This window comes from Neophocaena asiaeorientalis, unplaced genomic scaffold (genome assembly GCF_003031525.2).
Source record: "Neophocaena asiaeorientalis asiaeorientalis breed wild unplaced genomic scaffold, Neophocaena_asiaeorientalis_V1.1 scaffold78, whole genome shotgun sequence".
NCBI classification, from domain to species: domain Eukaryota; kingdom Metazoa; phylum Chordata; class Mammalia; order Artiodactyla; family Phocoenidae; genus Neophocaena; species Neophocaena asiaeorientalis.
The window spans coordinates 19086556-19107076 of NW_020175018.1; the positions used below are offsets into that span (position 1 = coordinate 19086556).

At 61.7% G+C, this 20521-nt stretch overlaps 1 protein-coding gene across 1 annotated transcript in view; it reads right to left on the reverse strand.

Annotated features, from left to right (window-relative positions):
* Nucleotides 1-2162: 2162 nt before the first annotated feature.
* Nucleotides 2163-20521, reverse strand: part of CCDC187 (coiled-coil domain containing 187) — a 24462-nt gene continuing 6103 nt past the window's right edge. Inside the window, exons 6-16 of the mRNA XM_024762424.1 lie at nt 19843-20348; nt 19249-19347; nt 16839-16934; nt 13106-13216; nt 11448-12538; nt 11133-11227; nt 7474-8036; nt 7054-7141; nt 3845-3848; nt 3313-3414; nt 2163-2981 (exon numbers count right to left, since the gene is read on the reverse strand). Coding sequence (XP_024618192.1) covers nt 2616-2981; nt 3313-3414; nt 3845-3848; nt 7054-7141; nt 7474-8036; nt 11133-11227; nt 11448-12538; nt 13106-13216; nt 16839-16934; nt 19249-19347; nt 19843-20348 — 3121 coding nt within the window. The 3' untranslated portion in view covers nt 2163-2615. The remainder of the gene's footprint in view (nt 2982-3312; nt 3415-3844; nt 3849-7053; nt 7142-7473; nt 8037-11132; nt 11228-11447; nt 12539-13105; nt 13217-16838; nt 16935-19248; nt 19348-19842; nt 20349-20521) is intronic.

Sequence of the window (20521 nt, forward strand, 5' to 3'; positions counted from 1 at the left end):
AGAAGATTCTTTGGGGCTGCCTGTAGCCTCAGGATAAAGAGACCCTGTCAGAGAATTTCAGTCCACAAATGCACTGAGAGGGGCGCTGCCCAGCCCTGTCCAGAGGACAGCGTGAGGGCAGCTGGGGCTCCGCCCCTTCACGCAGGAGGGCCTGAGAGCTGAGAGCCGGTAGTCCAGCCACCTCCCCGCCTCCCTGAAGGCAGAACTGGGAGAGCAGCAGTTTTTTCTGGAAGATCGGGCCCTGGGCCTTCTGGGGGTCATGGGGGGATGGGGCCTGGCCGACAGCTCCGCCCACCTGGAGGACGTCCTCGTGGGAGGCGGCGGCGGGGTGGAGGGGTTGGGGGGGAAGCAGCGCTCTGCCCTGTCTCTTTTCCCTGGAGGGCACAGCAGGGGTGGATAGGCCCCCTGGTGGCCAGCCGGGCACCCTCCCACCAGGCTGCTCCTCTCTCAGGAGGGCTATGGCCCAGCCCCTTGCCCGGCCAAGAGGTACCCCTGGGGAAAGGGCAGCTCCGCACAAAGGGGCCGCTGACCTCAGCTGTTGTTTGCCCTTGCCTTGGTACCCAGGCTACCACTCGAGGGGATGAATCGTGGGAAAGCTCACACCTTCCCCACCCCTGATGTGTGGTCCACCATCCAGGGATTTTGTCCTTTTAACCAGCAACTGATGGTTTTCCCCTTGGGGATGTTGAGAGGATGCCCTTCTCTGCCCTCACCATGGGATCCAGGCGGGGTTGCCCGTCCCCCGAGGCGCTGTACCACCTCCCTGCCGCCGCCCTGGGCATCGCCTGCCCACCCTGCGTGGGTGAACACAAGTGTACAGGACGCACGTGGGCTGTGCGTCCCGGGAGGCCGCAGTGAGCTGGCACTGGGGACCAGCAGGAGTGAAAGCTAAGGGCGCTGCAGTGCTCGGCCCTCCTGCTTTCTGTCTTAGCTCCCTGCGTCCCCGCGTCCCTGCGTTACGTCATTTTGCAGACAGGGCGCAGCTGATGGTGCAGAGGGGCCAGGGTTGCCCGAGCTCTCCCAGCTTTCTGGAACAGACGGTGGTGCCCAGGTTCCCAGTTCCAGCTCAGCCAGAAGGACGGAGAGGGGTGGATAGAGAACTGCATCTGAGCCCAAGCCCTGGTCCCAGCCCATCCCTGGGCGCCCCAGGCAGCTCACTGCCCCTCACTGGGCCGCACTTCCTGGACGAGGAGGGGCTGGAAATGTCTACCCTCTTCGGGGTAGATTCTCCCCTTGGGCACTTATTGGCCAGGACCTGATGTGCTATGTGTCGTAACGTGTGTCTTCTGATCACCTGCCCCACCCTCCCCAAAAGGCAGGCACCTTGAGGGCATGGCCTGGTGCCCAGTCAGTGCCAGGCTCAGCAGGTGTTCAGCGAGCTTCTTCTGAGCACAGGGAAGATGAACCAAGAAACCAGGGGGCTCCCCAGCAGCCCCTCCCCATGCTGGGGAGGTCTCCCGGAGCGAGGGGCAGGGGGATGTAGTGGCACAGAGCCTCCTGCCTCAGAGGGCCTGGGGCCCCTTCTACACACACACACACACACACACACACACACACACACACGCACGTGCACGTGTCCAACAGCACACATATGCCCCACCCCGGTGGGCTTGAGGAAGCCTGGTCTGCAGGAGGATTCTGGCAGCCCCTTGAGGGCTTGGGCCCCAGCCCCTCGCCCTGCCTGGCCTGAGGGCCCTCTGCCTTCCAGGGAGGGGCAGGCGTCTGTCAGGGAGGCCGCTGCTGGGCAGCCCCTGGGGAAGCTGCTCATCCACGAGGGGTCTGCCACATCCCGTGCTGCAACCCCAGGTCTGCGGGACGCCAGAGCCCAGGGCTGAAATTCCTCCCTCCCTTCCCCTCACCCAGACACCAGGGGGAAACCTGGGGCTTCTGACTGCCCCCGGGCCTTTCACAGGCCACTGACCCCACACGCCTCACTGCCCGCCTTGGGAGACGGGCAACTCCAGCCGGCCCTGTAGGAGGTACAGGTTTTATCTGGGGCTGCTCCTGAGAGGAGCAGGGGCTGGGGGTTTGCTCCGGATGCACCTGCAGTGCCCGATTCTCCTACAGACAGACGTGAGCACGTTTTATTCCCGCTCTTAAAACTTTTGAAGAAAACCAACTGAAAAATGAGGCTTAAACGGCAAATCACATCCCAGGCCTTTCAGAGTAGGTGCTCGGTCCCCAGCACCGTGCCAGGGACCTCCAGCTGCCCCTCCCTGAGCCCCCACTGGACAGAGCATCCCACAGTCCAGCCCACGCTGGGGCTTAGGCCTGGCCTGCTGCCACGAAGAAGGCTTGAACCCAGGAGGGCTCCAGGCGGGAGCACCCCCTGCCCTGGCCCTGGCTATGCACCGGCCCTGGGCAAGCCTCCTCAGCTATAACGGGGGAAAAACCCTTCGGCTCAAAGGAGAAGGCAGAAGGCTGGGCCCCGGGAGCAGAGCCGTTGATGAAACAAGCCGTTGACTCTCGGGGGAGCAAACTGTCACAACAGAAGCACGGCAAGAGAACACAGCAAGAGGCTGGGCCCTGAGAGCCTCCGAAAAACTTTAATCCCGATGCGTGGATGCTCTCCACGTAGAAGAGCATCTCTCTCCACCGCAGAACCTTGCCGAGCGTCAGGCAGTGGAGCGGGTCCCCAGCGGACCTCCCTGGCCACCCGACCAGCCGGCCCAGGGCCTGTCCACAGGCTCGCCCTTACCGCAGCTCCGGAGGGTCAAGGGCGTGACCAAGCCCGCCCCTCTGGCCGACCGCATCTCTTCCAGCCGCAGGGAGCCGCAGCGGGGGTCTGGCGCGGCTGGCGCCCCGAGTGAGCTGGGGACACACAAACACCTGTGTGAGCAGCGAACATCCTCGAGGCAGGGGACAGCTGAGGGCTGGCGGGGAGGGGTGGTAATCTGGGCTCTCCTGCAGACCCAGTGGCCAGGGAGACCTAAGGGCCAAAGGACCAGAGGGCCAGGAGGGCAGTGGCGAGCAGGCGGGGCCTGTAGATGTCCACACCCTCAGGATCTCCCAGCTCTGCGGGGCCTGGTCTGTGAGCGGCGACTCAGGCTCTGCACCCGGACCCAGGGGGACCAGCGCCCAGCAGGAGCGCTCGGCATCCACGGTCACCATCGGCGCTGGGGCCAGCATCAGAGCACCGTTTGCCCGAAAGCCCTCGCCTGCCCTGGGTCTGCTCCTGCAAAGCGGCTGCTCTAGCAGTGACAGGCATGGGGCATGTCCTCTGTCTCTGTCCCCTCGGCCATCTGCTAAGGAGGACTGTCCACCAGGCCCAGAGTGCAGCAGGGCCCACATCTTAGCTCTAAGCATCAGCACCATCTTCTCGTGCCGGCACTGCCGCCCTGTCCACAGAGGGGCCTGAGCTGGCCGGATGACCAAGGAGGCCGGGGTCAAACTGGTCCAGTCAGACTCAGAGACCTGCCCTCCAACAGGGCGAGCTCAGCCTCACCCAGGGCTGCCCAGCACGTCCGCCACAGGAGAAGAAGGAAGGCGTGGCCTTGGGCCCCCCCCCCCCCGAGAGGGCAGCAGTCCAGGTGGGGTGGGAGAGCCGCTGGGCACAGGTGGGCTGCAGCTGCCCGGATCAGGGGCTTGGGGCACAGATGGCTGTGCAGCCCAGGTGTGTGTGACGGGCTCGGACGAGCTGTGCCGACAGCCCGCCTCACGTCTCATCGGCACACGTGGCTGCCCCTCCTGCACCGAGTGACCCAGGATGCCCCTGAGTGACTAAAGACACCGGCCACACCCGCAGACCATGGAGGTGGGCCCTCCTCCAGCCCCACAGGTGTTCGCTGAGCACCTGCTGTGCTTCCCAGGCGACCCACCACCCCGCCCCTACCCTACAGCTCACAGTCCTGCCGGGGAGATGGCGTGAAAAGACTGTTCCAGGAAGAGGGAGTGGCCCTGGGGCCCAGACGAGAGATGCCGAGGAGGCGAGGGATGGGCCCAGGGGCTGATCCTAGAATGACCCCAGGGATGCTGGGGCAGGAGCGCCGACCGCGGGCTCCGATGGTCAGGGGTGAGTTCCTAGAGGCAGTGGCAGCAGGGGCTCCAGGAACGCGTAGTCATGGAGACAGGGGGACTCTCTCGCTCCCTCCTTCCCACCCCAGAACTTAGGATGCTATAACCCCCACCTGGGATCAACAAAGGGCAGGAAGGAGCTGCGTCCTCCAAGGCTGCTCAAAGGGAAGGCCATCAGTCCACAAGCCATTCTCCCTCAAGTGTCTAGAGCAGGGACGGCAAGCATTTCCCATAGAGGGACAGACGCAGGCCACACGGTCTCTGTCTCCGTGGAAACCACTCAGCTCTGCCTTTGTAGCAGGAAAGCAGCCACACTCATTATGTAAATGATGAGCATGGCTGTGTGCCAATAAAACTTTATTTACAAAGACCGGCAGTGGCTCTAGAGGGCTGTGGCTTGCTGACCACTGGTCTAGACTCTCTAGGGCAGTGGTTCTCAAACTTCAGTGAGCATCAGAATCGCCTGATCACTGGGCCCACCCCCAGCATAGCAGATTCAGGCGCGCTGGGATGGGCCGGGCACTCTGCATTTCTAACGAGTTCCCAGGGAACAGTTTGAGAACCACTGGCCAGGGAACAGGTGTAGCAGAAAAACTGGGGGCTCTGGAGTCCACGCCCTGGGTCTGAAACTTGGCTTGTCCTCCCCCAGGCTACGTGACCCTGGGCAAGGTCAATTCTCCTCTGCCAGCCTCAGCTTCCCCATCTGTAAAATGGGGGTGAGCACACAGCCCTCAGCGTTGCTGCAAGCACTGCATGAGGTGCAGGGAGGCCTGCGGGGTGACGGCAGGCACACGGCTGGGGCACACACTCCTCTGTCCTTCCTTCCAGAGATGCTGGGGTGGACTGGGCCTCAGGGGCCCAAGCCCCACGGGGGCGGGAAACCCTGGTGTCCTCACCACACGATGCCGGTAACAAGCTTGGCCCCCACCAGGCCACCGAGCACTGTGGCCCCAGCAGGGAAAGGACTCGGTGGAGGAGACCCACCCCGACTCAGGAACTGGCCTGAGAGGTGGCAGGACGGGCCAGGCCCTGGAGAGGAGAGCTGTGACCTGCATCCTTGGACTCACTCGGGCAGCGAGGTGACCAGAGGCACGGCAGCAAAGCAGCCCCGTGAAGCAGTGAGTGGAGACTGCTAGTTTAGAAGACTGGGCCGGGCCAGGTGCCTTCCGGAGGCCTGAGAGGCCCAGCCAGCCCCTGGGCCCTGATCCCTGGGCTCCAAGGGTGCTGGGACGTCCAGGGCACGGCTCTGAACGATTTCCACCTCCTCCTGTCTCTCCCGGCCTGGCCAGGCTGAGGTGGGGAGGGAGACACAGTGCCCCTGGTGGGAAGGTCCCGAACACCCCTCCGCTTTGACACCTTCTGGGCCTGAGCCCCGGAGACCTTGCTGGCTTTCCAGCAGCGGGACACACAACTGTAGGCTGTCCACCTTACAGCCTAGGGCACTGAAAGTAACCTCTGGAGAATTCTCCCACCCGTCTCCCCTTCTCAAGCTCTAGACGGGGAGCAGGATTGGGGGGGTAGGTGCAGAGGACGTGAAGTCCAGCCCGATGCTGACCCCTACTGGTGTCAACAATTCAGTTTCAGTAACTGCGCTGAGGCTGGGCAGGGGAGGAAATCAGGTTGGATTCAGGGCCACCCCCCATCTCCAAGGGGGAACTCTGAGGCTGGTGGGGGGCCGTGAATGTGCTCAAGGCCACCAGCTTTAAGCACAGGCCTGGGATCTGCACTGACCCCCGGAGGCCCTAGGGCAGCCACACGTAGGAGGGCAGCAAGCCCAGGACAGACCGGGTAAAGGGGGCGGTGAGAAGCCCCCGGCATCCCTCCCAGCGGGCTCTGGACGATACTGACAACGAGCCAAGGCCAGCCCCCTGGAGACCACCCACTGGCCTGTCCCCCTCTGGAACCCCCTCCCCCACCCCGGTTCTGAGCTGTCGAGCCTGGAGTCCCGGAGGACGAGGACGTGTGGCCGCACAAGGTGAGTGGGCAAGCAGGGAGGGCCTGCGTGGGGGCCAGGCAGGGACGGCTGCCCCCCGGCGCTTCAGCCCCAGGACGGAGAGGGGAGGGGGCCAGGGGTGTCTGACAACCGCCTGGTGCGGGTGCCAAGGAAGGAGGTGGGCGGGGCTGGGGACCAGTAGGGCACCACTGGCGGGTGAGCAGGCTTGGACGGGGACCCGCGCCTGCAGGAACCCCTGGGCAGACAGGCGGGCGATGTGGCAGAAGGAACAGTTCTTGGGGCGGGAGAGGGGTGCGTCCTTGCAGAAGGAGACAAGCCTGTCCCCGAGTCCTGGGAAGACTGGGGGCCACAGCTGCTCAGGGAAGGCCAGGTGACAAGAAAGCAGCTCCCCTGCGCAGCCCAACCTTTGGAGGCTTTGTGGACAAAACCTGTCCCGGGCTGGAGGACGCCCCCTCCTGGAGGGGCTGGGGGTACAGAGCAGGGTCACTGGCTGCTGGGGGGAAATGAGCCGGAGGACAGAGAGGACAGGGAGTGACAGCAACTGGACCTCAGGGGGAGGCCGGCCGAGACTCTGGGGGCCTGGGGTGAGGCCCGGAACAGCAAAAGGTCCCCAGGAGAGCGGCTGGCCCTGGATGGTGGCTACTGAAGCCACATTGCAGGCCCAGGTGGGGCTGGCCCCAAGTGCCCCTGCCCCGGGCCGGTCATCTGTCTGTAATTGGGCCCGTGCAAAGGGACCTGTGTGAAGTGACCCCAGAGGAGGCCAGTGCTGGAGACGGAAGCCACGAGAAGGTGCAAGGGGCTGTGGACGGGTGGTCCTGAGAACTCGACATGGGCCACCGACCCGGATGGAGGACTGCCTGTCTCCGTGTCCCCCAGACACAACCAGCCTGCCAGCCACACGGGACGCCTGGCCGAGTGTTTCCACATGGCCCACTGTGCACAGCCCCGCCAGAGGCGTCCAAGGCCAGCACCTCTCCCCGGACGGGTCAGAAGCCATGTCACTGGACCTGTTACGGGCTCTGTCACGGGCCGGCGGCACCCACCCTGGGGGCACAAGGCTGCTCAGGAGCGGCGCCCAGGCTTACCTCCCTGCGAAGGGGCTGAGGGTCTGGAAGGAAGCCAGGGTTCTCGCCTGCCTCTTGTCCAGCTCCGAGTGCCCATCCTCCATGAAACCTTTGGAGAGACGGGCGCCGGTAAGCTGGTCGGTGGGGAGTGAGGACGGGGCCCCCACCCCCCTGGCAGGAGGGACCCTGGTCCTGCTTTCTTGCCCCTCTGCAGGAGGCAGGGCAGAGAGGTGGTGGGCACGTCAGGCTCAGGACCAGGCCCCACCCCTCCGCCAGCCAGAGGCAAGATGGTGACAACAGCTGCAGAGGGACAATTTCTGTGGTCTTGTCAATGTACCCCCGCCCCTTTCAGGAGAAGAAACCCAGAGGCAGGGAGAAAGTGGGGTCCCCCTGGCCACCGACGGGGCAAGTGGTCATCCGCGGCCCCGGGGCCGGCCCTACCTTGGGGCTTGCTGGCCTGGTGGCCCCTTGGGCTGACGCTCTGCAGCCGTTCCCAGCCAGGGCTCCAGGGCAGCGTCTCAGTGTCCGGGAAGCAGGTGGTAGAGAGAAGCGGCCTGGCCCGCATGCCTGCCCAGTCCCAGGGTGCCCCTCCGCCCACGTTGGGCACCAGGGCTCTGGGGCAGGCTGGTGCGCTGGAGCTCGGGGGCGGCGGGCCTGGGACGGGCCCCCCCGCTGCGTCCGTCGCCTCGGACCTGCTCAGCCTGTCGGTCAGGACATCGATTCGCTGCTTCAGGATGTTGGCCATGGTCTCCAGGGCCTGCAGCCGGGCCTGCTTGTACCAGAAGTGCAGGGGGCCTGGCGTGCCCAGGCGTTCGGACTCCTCGGGGTCCAGGCAGATGCACAGCCCCGGGCTTGAGTAGTGGGTGGTCAGGTCCTGGAGTTGCAGGGGGCCCAGGGAAGAACTGGCTGACGTCAGCAGGGGGGCGCCCTCCCAGCCATCTCGGGGGCCTCCCACCTCCAGAGTTTCAGTCGGGTTCAAGGCTCTGTTCAAACACAGGCAGAAGCTGCAGGGAGAGAGGGGAAGACGGTCAGCCCTAGGGCACCCTCTCCAGGCGCGTGGGAAACACGCGTGTACAGGGATGCGCGTAGCGGCAGCTTCTGTGGCAGGCCCAGAGTCTATTCACTGCGTCTACTTATGACCAGGGGGCGATTATGGTGGATCCATAGGGCAGACCACACGTGGCTGTTAGAAAGGAGGAGGATGGTTGGCAATGATTTCTTGGATATGGCACCAAAAGCACTGGTAACAAAAAAAAGAAAAAAATAGATAAACCGGGCTACTTCAAAATTAAAAACTTATATGCATCAAAGACCCAATCAACAGAATGAAAAGACAACCTACAGAATGAGAGAAAACATTTACAAACCCAGATCTGATCAGAGACTTCTCCCCTGAGCATATCTCTTACAACTCAACAACAACAAAAACCCAAATAACCTAATGAAAAAACAGGCAGACTTTAATAGACATTTCTCCAAAGAAGACATACAAATGGCCAAGAAGCATGTGAAAAGATGCTAAACATCACTAATAATTAGGGAAATGCAAATGAAAGCCACAGTGAGGGACTTCCCTGGTGGTCCAGTGGGTAAGACTCCGCGCTCCCAATGCAGGGGGCCCGAGTCCGATCCCTGGTTGGGGAACTAGATCCCGCATGCCGCAACTAAAGATCCCACGTGCCACAACTAAGACCCAGTGCAGCCAAATAAATAAATATATTTTTAAAAAGCCACGATGAGACACCACCTTACACCCTTTAGGATGGGCACTATTAAAGAAAAAGAAAAGAACAAGCGTTGACAGGTATGTGGAGAAGTTGGAACCCTCGTGCGCAGTTGGTGGAATATAAAATGGAAAACAGTACGGAGGTTCCTCAAAAAGTAAACACAGAATTCTCATATGACCCAGCAATTCTAATTCTGGGTACATATCGCACAGAATTGGAAGCAGGGGCTTGAAGAGATGTTTGCATACCTGTGTTCACAGCAACACCATTCACAACCAAGTGTCTATGGACAGACGAATGGATAAACAAGGTGTGGTCCATCCATACAATGGAATATCACTCAGCCTTAAGAAGGAAAGAAGTTCTGAAATAGGCTACAACATGGATGAACCTTGAGGATACCATGCTGAGTGAAACAGGCCAGTCACAAAAGGGTCCCAGAAGGAATCAGATTCATAGAGAGAGAAAGTAGGACGGTGGGGCCCCGGGCTGGGGGGTGGGGGATGGGGAGCGAGTGTTTCACGGGGACAGTTTCAGTTTGTGACACCGAAGATGAGAAGGTCCTGGAGACGACGGTAGTGATGTCGCACAGCAGTCTGGATGTACGTAACGCCCCGACCTGTGCACTGAAAACTGCTTAAGATTTTATGATCTTAACAAAATTTTACAATTTTGTCATGTGTATTTTACCACAATTTTTTTAAGCGGAAAAAAAAAAAAAGGACAGAGTGAAGCACGATGAAGGACCTGCAGCCTCCTCCACCACAGCGACAGCACCCCCTCCAGCATCGTGCCCAGCAGAAGGAGCCCGACAGGCAGGAGCCCCTGCCAGCACTTCCCACGGCGGGGGGCTGCCCTCGGGTGCGAGCGGTTTCTCAGCCCCGGTGCAGGTTACAGACGTGCTCAGCGTGCGAGCATTCACTGAGCTGCACACCTAGGACCCGCGCCCTTGTCTGGATATGATCAGGTGTCAACTTTAAAAAGTTAACAAAAAGACGCACACCCCTGGGCAGCCCTGTGGACCTGGAATCTTGGGGAGGAGTGCGCGCTTTAAAGACAAATGAAACAAAAAGGATCCAGAGAGGGAAATTTCCAGGAGCCAGGGGCCAGGGGAGGGTGTCCATCCCACCGAGGTGGACGGGTGGGGGGTCCAGGGGCTGCAAAGAGGGGTGGGCGCTGAGCTCCAAAGGGTTCAGCCCAAAGCCCCCTCCCAGAACTCTGGCTGCCAAAGACCCATCCAGGAGCCAGGCTCAGAGCGAGCCCAGGGCAGGAAGCTCCCGGTGGGCGGCATCTTGTGGGGACCCCTGTCCTTAGCCTCTGGGCCAGCCCCTCCCCCTAGCCATGGGCGGATGATACCCTAGGAGCCTGGCTGTGAGTTCCCCCTCCTTTATTGGGCAGGTGGCCGGGAAGTGGCTGGCACCGGCCTGGAGCCCACGGGGCACTCCCCGGAGCCCTTCACCGCGAGGGCAAGAGCTGGGAAGGCCAGCCTCTAGGGAGCCTGGACACTCAACTCCCCCAGCAAAGTGGGGGAAGGTCTCCCACCCTGCACTTCAAGATGCTGCTCGGGGCGTGGCCTCCTGGACAGTTGCCCCAGGGAAATGAAAGCACACAGCAGTGAAAACAAAGCATAAACGAATGCAAGGGAAAAGAAAACCAACCCAGAAAATAAGTGTTGGTGAAGACAGGGAGAAACTGGATTTCTCGAGCACTGCTCTGTGAATGCAAAACGGTGCGGCCACTGCCAGAAACAGCCTGGCAGTTCCTCCACCGGTTAAATATGGAGCTACCACACGACCCGGCAATGCCACTCCTGGGTGCGTGCACCAGAGAGCCGAAAACAGGTGCTCAGACATTCCACTCACAGCAGCCAAAAGGGGGAACAGCACACAAGTCCATCAGCTGCCCCTGGTAAGCAAAACGTGGGAGATCGCGCACTAGAGTGTTACTCGGCCATGACAAGGAAGGAAGTCCTGCACAGGCCACAACGTGGACGGACCTGGAAAACTCACTCAGGGAAGGAAGCCTGGCACCACGGCCCCATGCTATAGGATTCCACTGACACGAGACATCAGAACGGGTGAATGCGTACACACAGATGGACGGCAGGCCGGGAGTGACGGCTGACGGGGACGCGTTTCCCTTCAGGGTGGCGGAATGTTCTGGGCACGAGATGGTGGCTCCACAATACTGTGAGCGTGCCAAACGCCACCGAACAGTTTTCTTTATAAACGTTAACCTAACGTGATGGGAATCTCACCTCAGCGAAAACTAACGCAGCCCTGACCACAGGCTCCGTGCAGCTCTGGACGGACGGCGCAACCCCCGCCCGGGAGAGCCGCCCGGGAAGTGCAGTCCCGGCCCCTGAACACCCACCTGCCCGGGGCGTCCTGGTCCCCCAGCACCGTGCCGGAAGTCACCCTGCTCCACTGCGGCACAGGTGCTCCTGGGCCCCCAGCGGCTTCCAGGCCCTAAAGCAGAGGAGAAGGACGTCGTCAGAGTCCGGGCTGGACCAGAAGGCCCCAGGCCCTGTCTCAGCCTCAGAGCTGGCCCCGGCCTCCACAAGGGTCTCAGGCTGGGTCCCTCAGGGGTCCCCTCTTTGGGGACAGAGACAGAGGCAGTGGGGTCCCCGCAGAGCCCTGCCACAGCCAGGGGACCCCGGGGGACCTCGGTGGCTGAGCTGGTGCATACCCTGGACTGTGCAGAATGCGGGATGAAGGTCACGATGCCGGGCGTCGTCTGGGAGACCACGGGGATGGCCTCCCTCTGCTTCCTGTAGACGCCCTGCAGCCTCTGGTTTCTGAGCTCCAGCGCTTGCGTGGCAGAGACCTTTTTCTTTAGGGCCTGCTGCCACCAGGCCTCCGTCTTCTGGTGCATGAACTCCTGCAGGGACTCGGAGCTGTGCAGGGGCCCCCGGGGCTTCGGGCAGAGCGGCGAGGGTCGCACCTCATTCTCCTTCCCAGGCATGTTCCAAAGGGCACCCTGGCTGGGCCTTGGCCAGGCGAGCTTCGTCCCCGCGGGGGTCAGCAGTGGATCCCTGCCCTGGCACTGGGGGCCGGGCCCCTGCGTGAAGGCAGGGCTCCAGGGCCTTCGGGCGGGGCCCTCCCAGTCTTCACAAGAGGTCCAGGCCCTGTGCAGACCCCAGGCCTGCCTGGACGAGGTGCTCTGGGGCCGCTGCAGGAAGGGGCCCCATCTTTCAGGGGGGCTCCCGGGCCTCCGGAGGGAGCAGTCCTGTCCTTGGGCCGCCCAGGTCTTCTGTGGACAGGAGGTCCGCCTGGCCGAGGCGCTCCAGGGCCGCTGAGGGAAGGAGTTCAGCCTCTCCATGGGGCTCCCGGGCCCCCGGAAGGAGGGATCTCGTCCTTGGGCCGCCCAGGTCCTCTGCAGACAGGACTCCCACCTGGCCGAGGTGCTCCAGCTCGGAGCCATGGGCAGGCTCCCAGCCCTCTCGGACGCAGGCACCCCCTCCGTCACGGCCCGAGGGCTCTTCCAGGAGTCCCGCAAGTCTGGGGGCTTCCAGGGGCTCTGCCATCTCCTCCCCGCCAGGCCCCGCGGCTCCAGCCCTCGCCTTGGGTGGTGGCCCTGGGCCAGCTCCAGGCTGGCCTGGATTTGCTGGTGGAGGTCTCGAAGGACGGCCATAGCACCCTGGATGTTCACGGGCTGATGGTAGGAAGCCAGGTGGGGAGCACTCGTTGACACCTGCGAGTCGCTGTGGGCATAGGCTGATCTAGGCAGCCGGGGGCGGACAGGGGAACTCTCACCAGCTCCCAACTTCCTGCCGTGTCCTGCAAAGACAGGTAGTTGCAGGGGTGGCCAGAGCTGCAGGGCTTCAGGAGGAGCAGAGCCGGCCCCTCCCCTCTCCGAGGCCCCGTTGGTTCTGCACCCATCATCCACTCACAGAGCCCTCTGGGGGCAGGTGCCACGTCGGGTGACTCGAGGCTGAGCCTGGGCACCTGGCGCAGAGCCACCCCCTCTGAATGTGGTGAAAACTAAGGGGGGGGGGCGCGGGGGGAGGTAACACGTCTCCCGGGAGCTGCTGTGGTTCCCGTCCTGCAGTCCCTGAGTCAGGAAAGCCTGGTGGCCGCGCCCTGCCTTCTGGGAGCCGAAAGGGTGCCTCTCGGGGACAGAAATCCTCTTCCTGGGCTTTTAAACGGAGCGACTCCCCAAAGTCCCCATCTGGTGGGGGGTTTGGAGGGCGTCTGACGGGTCGCTGGGAGAGAGGTGCCGGGCCCGCACCCCGATGCCACTGCTTCCTGGGCGTCTCTCCCTCAGGCCCACACTCCAGATGCCACCCCGAGCGCAGCAGAGCCGAGGCGGAAGCACAGGTACCTAATTCCGCGGTGGGGCCTGGCCTCTCGAGGGTGCCTTGCTCTGAAGCCTAGGGAGGGAAGGAGGGGGCCCAAGCAGCACCCTCACCAGAGCTTGTCCTTTTCTCCAGGCGTAAACACCAACCAACTCAGAATCTTAAAGACAAAACGCACACACAGCCAGGTGCCCAGGGCCCTCCGATGCTGACCCAGACAGGGAGGCTGGTGACTCCACGCAGACCCAGGAGACCAATTCACACGCTCCCAGAGGGGATGGGGTGAAAACCCTCGTGTCCAGGCCACTCTGGGGATTGGGCCACACTCCCAGCCATTAGCCAGCATCCTGGCAGGGCTGAGTCCCAGGATGACCTTGAAACGTGACCTGATTTCTCTGACCCTTGGGGGTAATAAAACGCGCTCCCTTCAGATTTGTATGTAAAACATTCAACACAGGCCCAGGAACACCGCACACGCTCAGTAAAGGCTGGCCAGTAGTAACGCTAGTCACCAGCACAAGCAGGGCTCACACAGGGCGAGGGGGAAGGCAATTTTACAGCTGATCATTTGCTCTGAGCCAGAGGAAATTAATTTGTTTTTAAACTGGTGAGACTCAGCGGGGATAGGGGAGGGGACTCAAGGAAGACAATCAGGTTGGCAGGACAAGGGGTCCCGGAGAGCGTGGAAACAAACAGCCACCCCATCCCAAACACATCCCAAACACAAACCGGCTTTCTTTAATAAATGCTGTCACATAATAAACATCATTCATCATGTTTCACTTCATAATCCCACGTTACGCTCACCAAATGCCAATAGCAGCCCCACCATCACAACAAACCCATCCACAAGGGCCCCGGCAGAGGCAGCGCTGGCCTTGAGCTCACAAACACACATGTGTAAGCTCAGACGCTTACACAGCCTGCATCTCCAGGGTAGGGGGAGCTAGCCCAGGGAAGGGTGTGTCCCGCAGGGCTGTTCCAGGGGCGTGGCTTACGGGGGCGTGGTCGTGGCCTGGGCGGGGTACTTCCTGAGGCGTGGCCTCGGGGCGTGGCTCTGTACCACCCTTCCCCTTGCAGGAGCTCCACCTTCAGGCCTATGGCTGAAGTCCCTCCTGGTCTGGGCTGGGGAACGTGCTGTGTCTAGGGGGGGGGTGTGATAGGTGGGTGGTCTCTGCTGTAAGGCACTCTCGTTTGCCCCTCCCTGAGACCACGCCCTCCGCCCCAGGCCCCTGGTGACACCGGATGGTAAGAGTGAGGTCTCAGGAGTCCCAGACCTGGGTTTAAATCCCAGCTCCTCCTGTGTAGCCACTGGCCTTGGGCAAGTGACAACTCCCCCGTGCCTCAGTTTCGCCATCTGTAAGCGTCTCCCCACAAGGCCACCACGATGCAAAAGCAAAGCAGTCACGCTCACTACAGGAGTTGCTCAGAAAGGTCAGAATTCCGCTGATCAGGACTGAGTCTGGACTGCCCACCTGCCACATGTGACCTATGAGTGGGACCTGGGGGGTTGGGCTCCCCAGAGAGGGTCCTGCGTCCTGGTCCCTAAAGCTGCTGCACTGCACAAAAATGGCCTCACTCCTCGGTGCTTTGCGGCTGCCTGGAGGGTGGGAGGGAGGGAGGGAGGGAGGGAGGGAGACGCAGGAGGGAGGGGATATGGGAACATGTGTATATGTATAACTGATTCACTTTGTTATAAAGCAGAAACCAACACACCGTTGTAAAGCAATTATACCCCAATAAAGATGTTTAAAAAAAAAAAATGGCCTCACTCCCTTGGTCGGGGCCCTAGGCAGGGACCACACCAGGTAGGGAGGGGGCCAGCTGCTGGCCAGGCCCCTCTCAGCACCCCCATCCCCAGGCCCCTCCATCACTGGCTTTCCCATTAGCCCGCCAGAGGGGTCCAGGTCAATAAATGGGTCCTGATGGGCACATTTTTTTCTTCCACGGAGCAGTTTAATGGCAATTAATTTTTTTACGAGAGGATTTTTAATCTGTGGAAATGGATGAAGTGCCCAAGTGCCCTGTCAAAGTTCCAGGGCCGACCTAATCTATGATAAAAAATGCAAAGTGAGGTGCTATGATCTGAAATTAAATATCGGGCTTCATTTTCCTGCGCCCCGGATGGATGAATATTTTATAACTATTGTGGTTTAATTTTTTGTTAACTACAGCAAATTTCTAATTCATCCAATTCCCAAGTCCTGTGGCTCTGACCTCTGAACCCAAACTCATCTCTCCTTAGCCCAGCTGTGACTTCGTAACTGACAGAAACTAATGGCCACCTCCATCAGGGTGACACGGCGGTTACGGTGACGAATGCGGCCCACGCCCTTTTGACCCAGTGTCAGGCAGAAGGCAGGTCATCTTTCAAGGGAGCCGTTAAAATAAAACAAACCAAAATGCCGAGGAATGGTGGAGGGTGGGGTGGGGTGGGGGGAACGCGATGCAGAAAACTGTTATATTTTGTGCTTTTTCAGTGGCCTTCCGGAACCTTCTCCATGTCTCCCAGCATCCCTCACTCTGGTTCCAGTGGAGGTTTTCCCGACACATCCCCACCTCACTCAGGGCCCACCTCCAGCCAGAGAAGGACAGGTGCTCCTCCTGCTGGAACCGTCGGCCTGCCCAAGGGCAGAGGAGGCGGTGTCTGGTGGCGTAGGCACACCACACATGGCCCACTCCCGTCCAGGACTGTGACCTCATACCCTGGGGAAACTGAGGCATAGAGATGCACAGAAACAGCTCAACCCCCCGGTGCTGTTGACTCCGAGACCAGGGGCCCCACAGAGCCGACCTCAGCCTCCCAGGGCTTTCTCCAACCAGGGGGCTCTGGCTGGCGTCTCCGAAGCCCATGGTACAGTGGTCCCAGAGCCCAGGCCCCGAGGGTGGGCCTGGAGAAGGTGCCCTGGCGTGGGCCCAGGTACGCACAGCTGGACTCTCTCAGGTAGGGAGCACAGGCTTGGAGCTGTCAGGGCCCAACCCCGGCTCGCCTGTGTGGTCCTGGGCAGGGCTGTTGAACCTGTCTGAGCCTCAGTTTCCTCATCTACAAAGTGGGAGTGAGCCCACCTGCCTTCGAGGAGAGCTGTGAGGGTCACATGAGCTACTGTCGCTTGAGCACATGGCACACTTGGACAAAGTCCGACACTGAGCGAGGCCACTCCTCCCTGGCCCAGAACATGCTGAAGGAAGGCCCCGGAGGAAGGCCGCCCCCTCTGTTCCCCACACACCCACGTCCAGCGCATTCACCCCACGAGCTCCACGAACCTACCAGGCTGGGCAGCTGGGTCTTTGCTGGATGCCAACACCCCACCCAGCCCTCAGGAAAAGACACCTGAATTAGGAATTCCTCTGTGAGTGTGACCCAGCACCACCAAGACCCCTGAACAGACCTCTCTTGGGTCACAGACGGCCGACACGTCTCCAACGGAAGCGGACGTCACCCAGCCTTTCCCACCACTGGGCACCCCAGGGGAAACAGGCACCCCGGCCTCACTGCCTGGAGTCTAAATCTCAAACCAGGCGACAGACCACAGCCATGCTTCCCGCCACCGATGGCAGCAAAACGGCCAGAGCTCAGCCAGTGACACCGAGTCACGAGAAAGCACGCACATCTGTCCGCCACCAGCTCACATGCCCCCCACTGCACGCCCGCCTTTCCGAGGCGGAGCCAGCGCTGCACCAGCCGTCCTGGCTCCAGAAACAAGCCATGTGCCCACCTCCTGAGCCTGGATGGTAACCTCCCGTCCCCACGCCCTGCCTGGCCCCGAATGGGCCAACCCTACCTGTGTCTTTGGCAGCTCTCCTAGGGGCAGGCAGCTTGGGGGTCTTCTCTCTTTTGCAAGAGCTACTTTTCATCCTTTTGGTTTTTTCCCGTGGAACTTCAGAGAGAGGAGACAGACGGAAAGAAAGGAGAGAAGGTTGAGTCGCAACGCAACACACGGGATCAGCCAGCTCGCGAGGCCCCTGACTGTCCCCTCACGGCCCTCTGCACGGGAACCCCACCCCCCCCGGGCAGTCCCCTGCGGGCTGGGCTCACCTCACCCACCCTCGCAGCCTCGACTGGACACACGTCCCGAGAACCCCCGAGCACAGCCGTAGCCTCCCATCTCCATCCCCTGCACCCAGCTCGGGCCGGCCCATGGCACTCATGTTTGTTGAATGAATAAATGACTGAACAGGCCCACAGACGAAGCCACGGCAGGGCAGCCGGCCAGACGGGACATCAGCTCCTCAGGGAGAGGAGGAGTGAGCGCTGGACCCAGAGGGGCCTTCGCACAGTGGGATCCACCCAGCTGGACAGGCGGGGACAGGAGATCCAAGTCCCACAGAAGGCACAGAGGCCGACTGGAGTGGAGCAGCTGCCCGAGGGCCAGGGTGGGCACCCGGCCCTGCTCTGTTTGGCCTCATTCGTCTTTGTCCCCCGCTGGGTGGACACTGCATCTCGGAAGCCAACCAGCCAGTGACCATGTGAGAGCTGGGCCCGGCCCATCGCGTCCCCAGGGGCCTGGGGAGCACGGGGAAAGTCTCTCCCGAGGGACTCTCCAGGCCTCCGCGGTGCAGCTGGGTCCCTGCCTCAGCCTGTCCCTCCGTCCTCCGCACCCAACCCCACTGGCAGGAGGGGCCTCAAGACAAGGCCCACACGAAAGGACAAACCCTATAGGATTTCACTCATATGAAGTCCCTAGAGGAGTCAAACCCGCAAAAACAAAGAAACTTTGTACTTAAACACGGTTAAAATGGTAAACTTTATGTTATGTGTATTTTACCACAATAATAAAAAAAAAAGAGCCAGGCCCTGCCCCATACCCTGCTTCCAGAGGGTTCCAAGGGGAAGCTGGTGACTGATGACACTGGGCACTGAGGCCCCTGAGTGACCAATGGCCAGGTCCTGAGTTTGGCTGATGGGCCCCTGCATGTGGGGACAGGGAGAATGACCTGCTGGACGAGCTGAGGTCATCGGGGCCCTCTGTCCCCGAGGAGAGAGACGAGGGCGTTCCGCGTGAGTCACAGCTGAAATGGGGATGGGCGGGCGCCCCGCTGCTGGGGGAGCTGCCGGTGCCCAGTTAGGCCAGAGCTGGGCTCAGGGAGAAGGTTCTGCCCCTTGGCTGCACTTGGGCCGGCCCCTCGCACCCCACCTAGGGCTGTGCTTGGCTTGCACATCTGGCTGGGACAGACCGGAAACGAGTCTGTAGCTGCCACCCAGAGGGTCCCGACTCGAGTGTCGACCAGCCTTTGTTCCACCCTGGTCACCACGGCGCCACTGGAATAGGCAACGGTCTCCCTCATTCTCCCCCAACAGCCCCGTGGAAAACCCTGGCTGGAGACCCTGAAAGTCTCAGGCCTCCAGGACAGCCTGACCCCTGCTCCGGAGCCCTCTCCCCCGCTTCCTGGGGTCTCCAGAATCCTGCTGGACTGTAGAGACAGCTCCTCCACCCAGGGCCCACCCTGCACACACAGCGAGCCTGCCAACGCCCAAACCCTCCACGGCCCCCCTGCCTAAAAACCCTCCAAGCGCCCCGCTGCCGGGGATGCCGAGGTTCCTTAATGCTCCCCCGGGAGCAGCTCCGGCCCGCCTCTCCATCCTCATCCCTCCTGTCTGTCGAGTGAATGAGTCAGCCAAAGACTAGTGGTTCCCTGGGCCTCGGGACCCTTCCTACCCCATCTGGAAGTTTGCCAACCCACTGCCAACCCTTCAGCATCTCCCAGGCAGGGCAAGGCCATCTGTGGGACAGGCAGGCAGCGCCTCTTGCCTGCAAGATGGAACAACGAGCCCAGGAGCTGATGGGGCCTGAAGGACCTCAGGCCTGGCATGTGACCGTGCAGGGACGACCTCACCTATTCTGTGCAGGAGAGCTCAGCAAGGAGATGCCCCTGCCCAGCCCCCCTGCCCTTTGACCCCAGCCTGCCCTTCAGGGCCTGCTTGGATTCCTTCCCTGATGGTTAGAAATCGGGCTCCAGAGAATGGCGGGCTCGCTTCAAATCCCTGCTTGGCCCCTTCATGGCTGGGGTCCCCTCTGACCCTCAGTGTCCTCCTCTGTGAGTGGGAAGTTAATAGAGACAATCGCACAGAGTGAGAGAGAAGCTGTCTGGAGAGTGCTGGCTCCAGAACCGTGCCACCCACACCTGGGCCTGAGTGTCCAGTGGGGGTAGTGGTGGGGGGATGCCAGGATGGCTGGCCGCAGAGCCACTCACCTGAGGCCTGCCGCTGGGAGACCCTGGAGGCCTCGCGCCCCTGGCCAGGTGTTGCCTTGTCTTCGACTCCACTTTCAGCCCCACTCAGGATGCCTGAGCCTGAAGGAGACAAGAAGGAGAATTGTGAGGACAGAGAAGCCGTGAAGAAATGTCCAGGGAAAGGTCCCCGTTTGGCAGCCGCTCAAAAACCTTTAAACATGGCCTTGATGCCCAAGCCTGAGGGCACAGTTCCCCCGGGGACCAGTCCCTTCCACGCCTCCCGCATGCCCTCCAGCCCCCCGTACCCACCCTCCCATCCACCATCCCTCTGGCTTCCACCCACCCATCTCCATCTCCTGGATGAGTCGATGCTTCCTTCTGCTTAAACCCAGCTCAGATGCACCCCCATCCCCGGGAAGACTCTACCTCCTCTTGGCTTCCCAGGCTCCGAGACCCTCTCAGGGCCACGGGGCATGCTGTACCGGCCTCCCCAGTTGGCCACCAGCCCAGGCGGGGCCGCCCACGTACCCAGCACGGCCCGGCCTGCAGCAGCCCAACCTCAGCCCTCTCCCCCCGCCCCCTGCCTGTCCCTCGCCAGGGGAAGCTGCCGCTGACCTGGGTAGGCCAGGGCCGGAGCGGGGTGTGTCGGCTTTCGGGCCTTCCTCCGGGGGGCTGGCGCGGGGGCTTTGTAGAGATCTGAGGCGCTGGCGGGTGCCGAGGTGCCCAGGGAGGTGCAGCTCGCCTGCCACTGTGCCTGGGCCCGGATCTTCTCCCTCAGCTGCTCCAGCCGGGAAATGCTCTCCCTGGGCTGCTGCGGGGGCCCCAGCACCCGGAGGGTCCTCTCCTTCCAGGTCCCGTGGGGAGGCGTGCATGACTCGTGGCCCCCCGAGGAGCCGGAGAGGCGGCCCGACGACACCGAGCTGTCCCCATCCTTGGTCTCCTCGTCCGTCGACCACACCAGGAGGCTGCGGGCCTTCTGCCGGGGGCCGGGCTCCTCAGGGTAGTCAGACCAGGCCACGTGGGGAGATCCGCGCTGGGCGCCTGTCTGCTGGGAGGGCTCAGGCCAGCTCACAGCAGCCATGACTTCACCCTCAGCTGCAGGCAGAGGGAGCCTGTCTTCCCTTGGGAGAGAGAGGCAGACACAGCCCGTCAGGTGCGGAGACGTGGTGGTGCTGAGCAAAACATCTCACGTGCACGCCCATTGTCTCCAGCGCCCTCCTACTCCCCATTTTCCTGTCTCAGACTGAGAAAGGTGGGAGGTGCCAATAAAAAGTACCCCCCCCCCCCCCCCCCC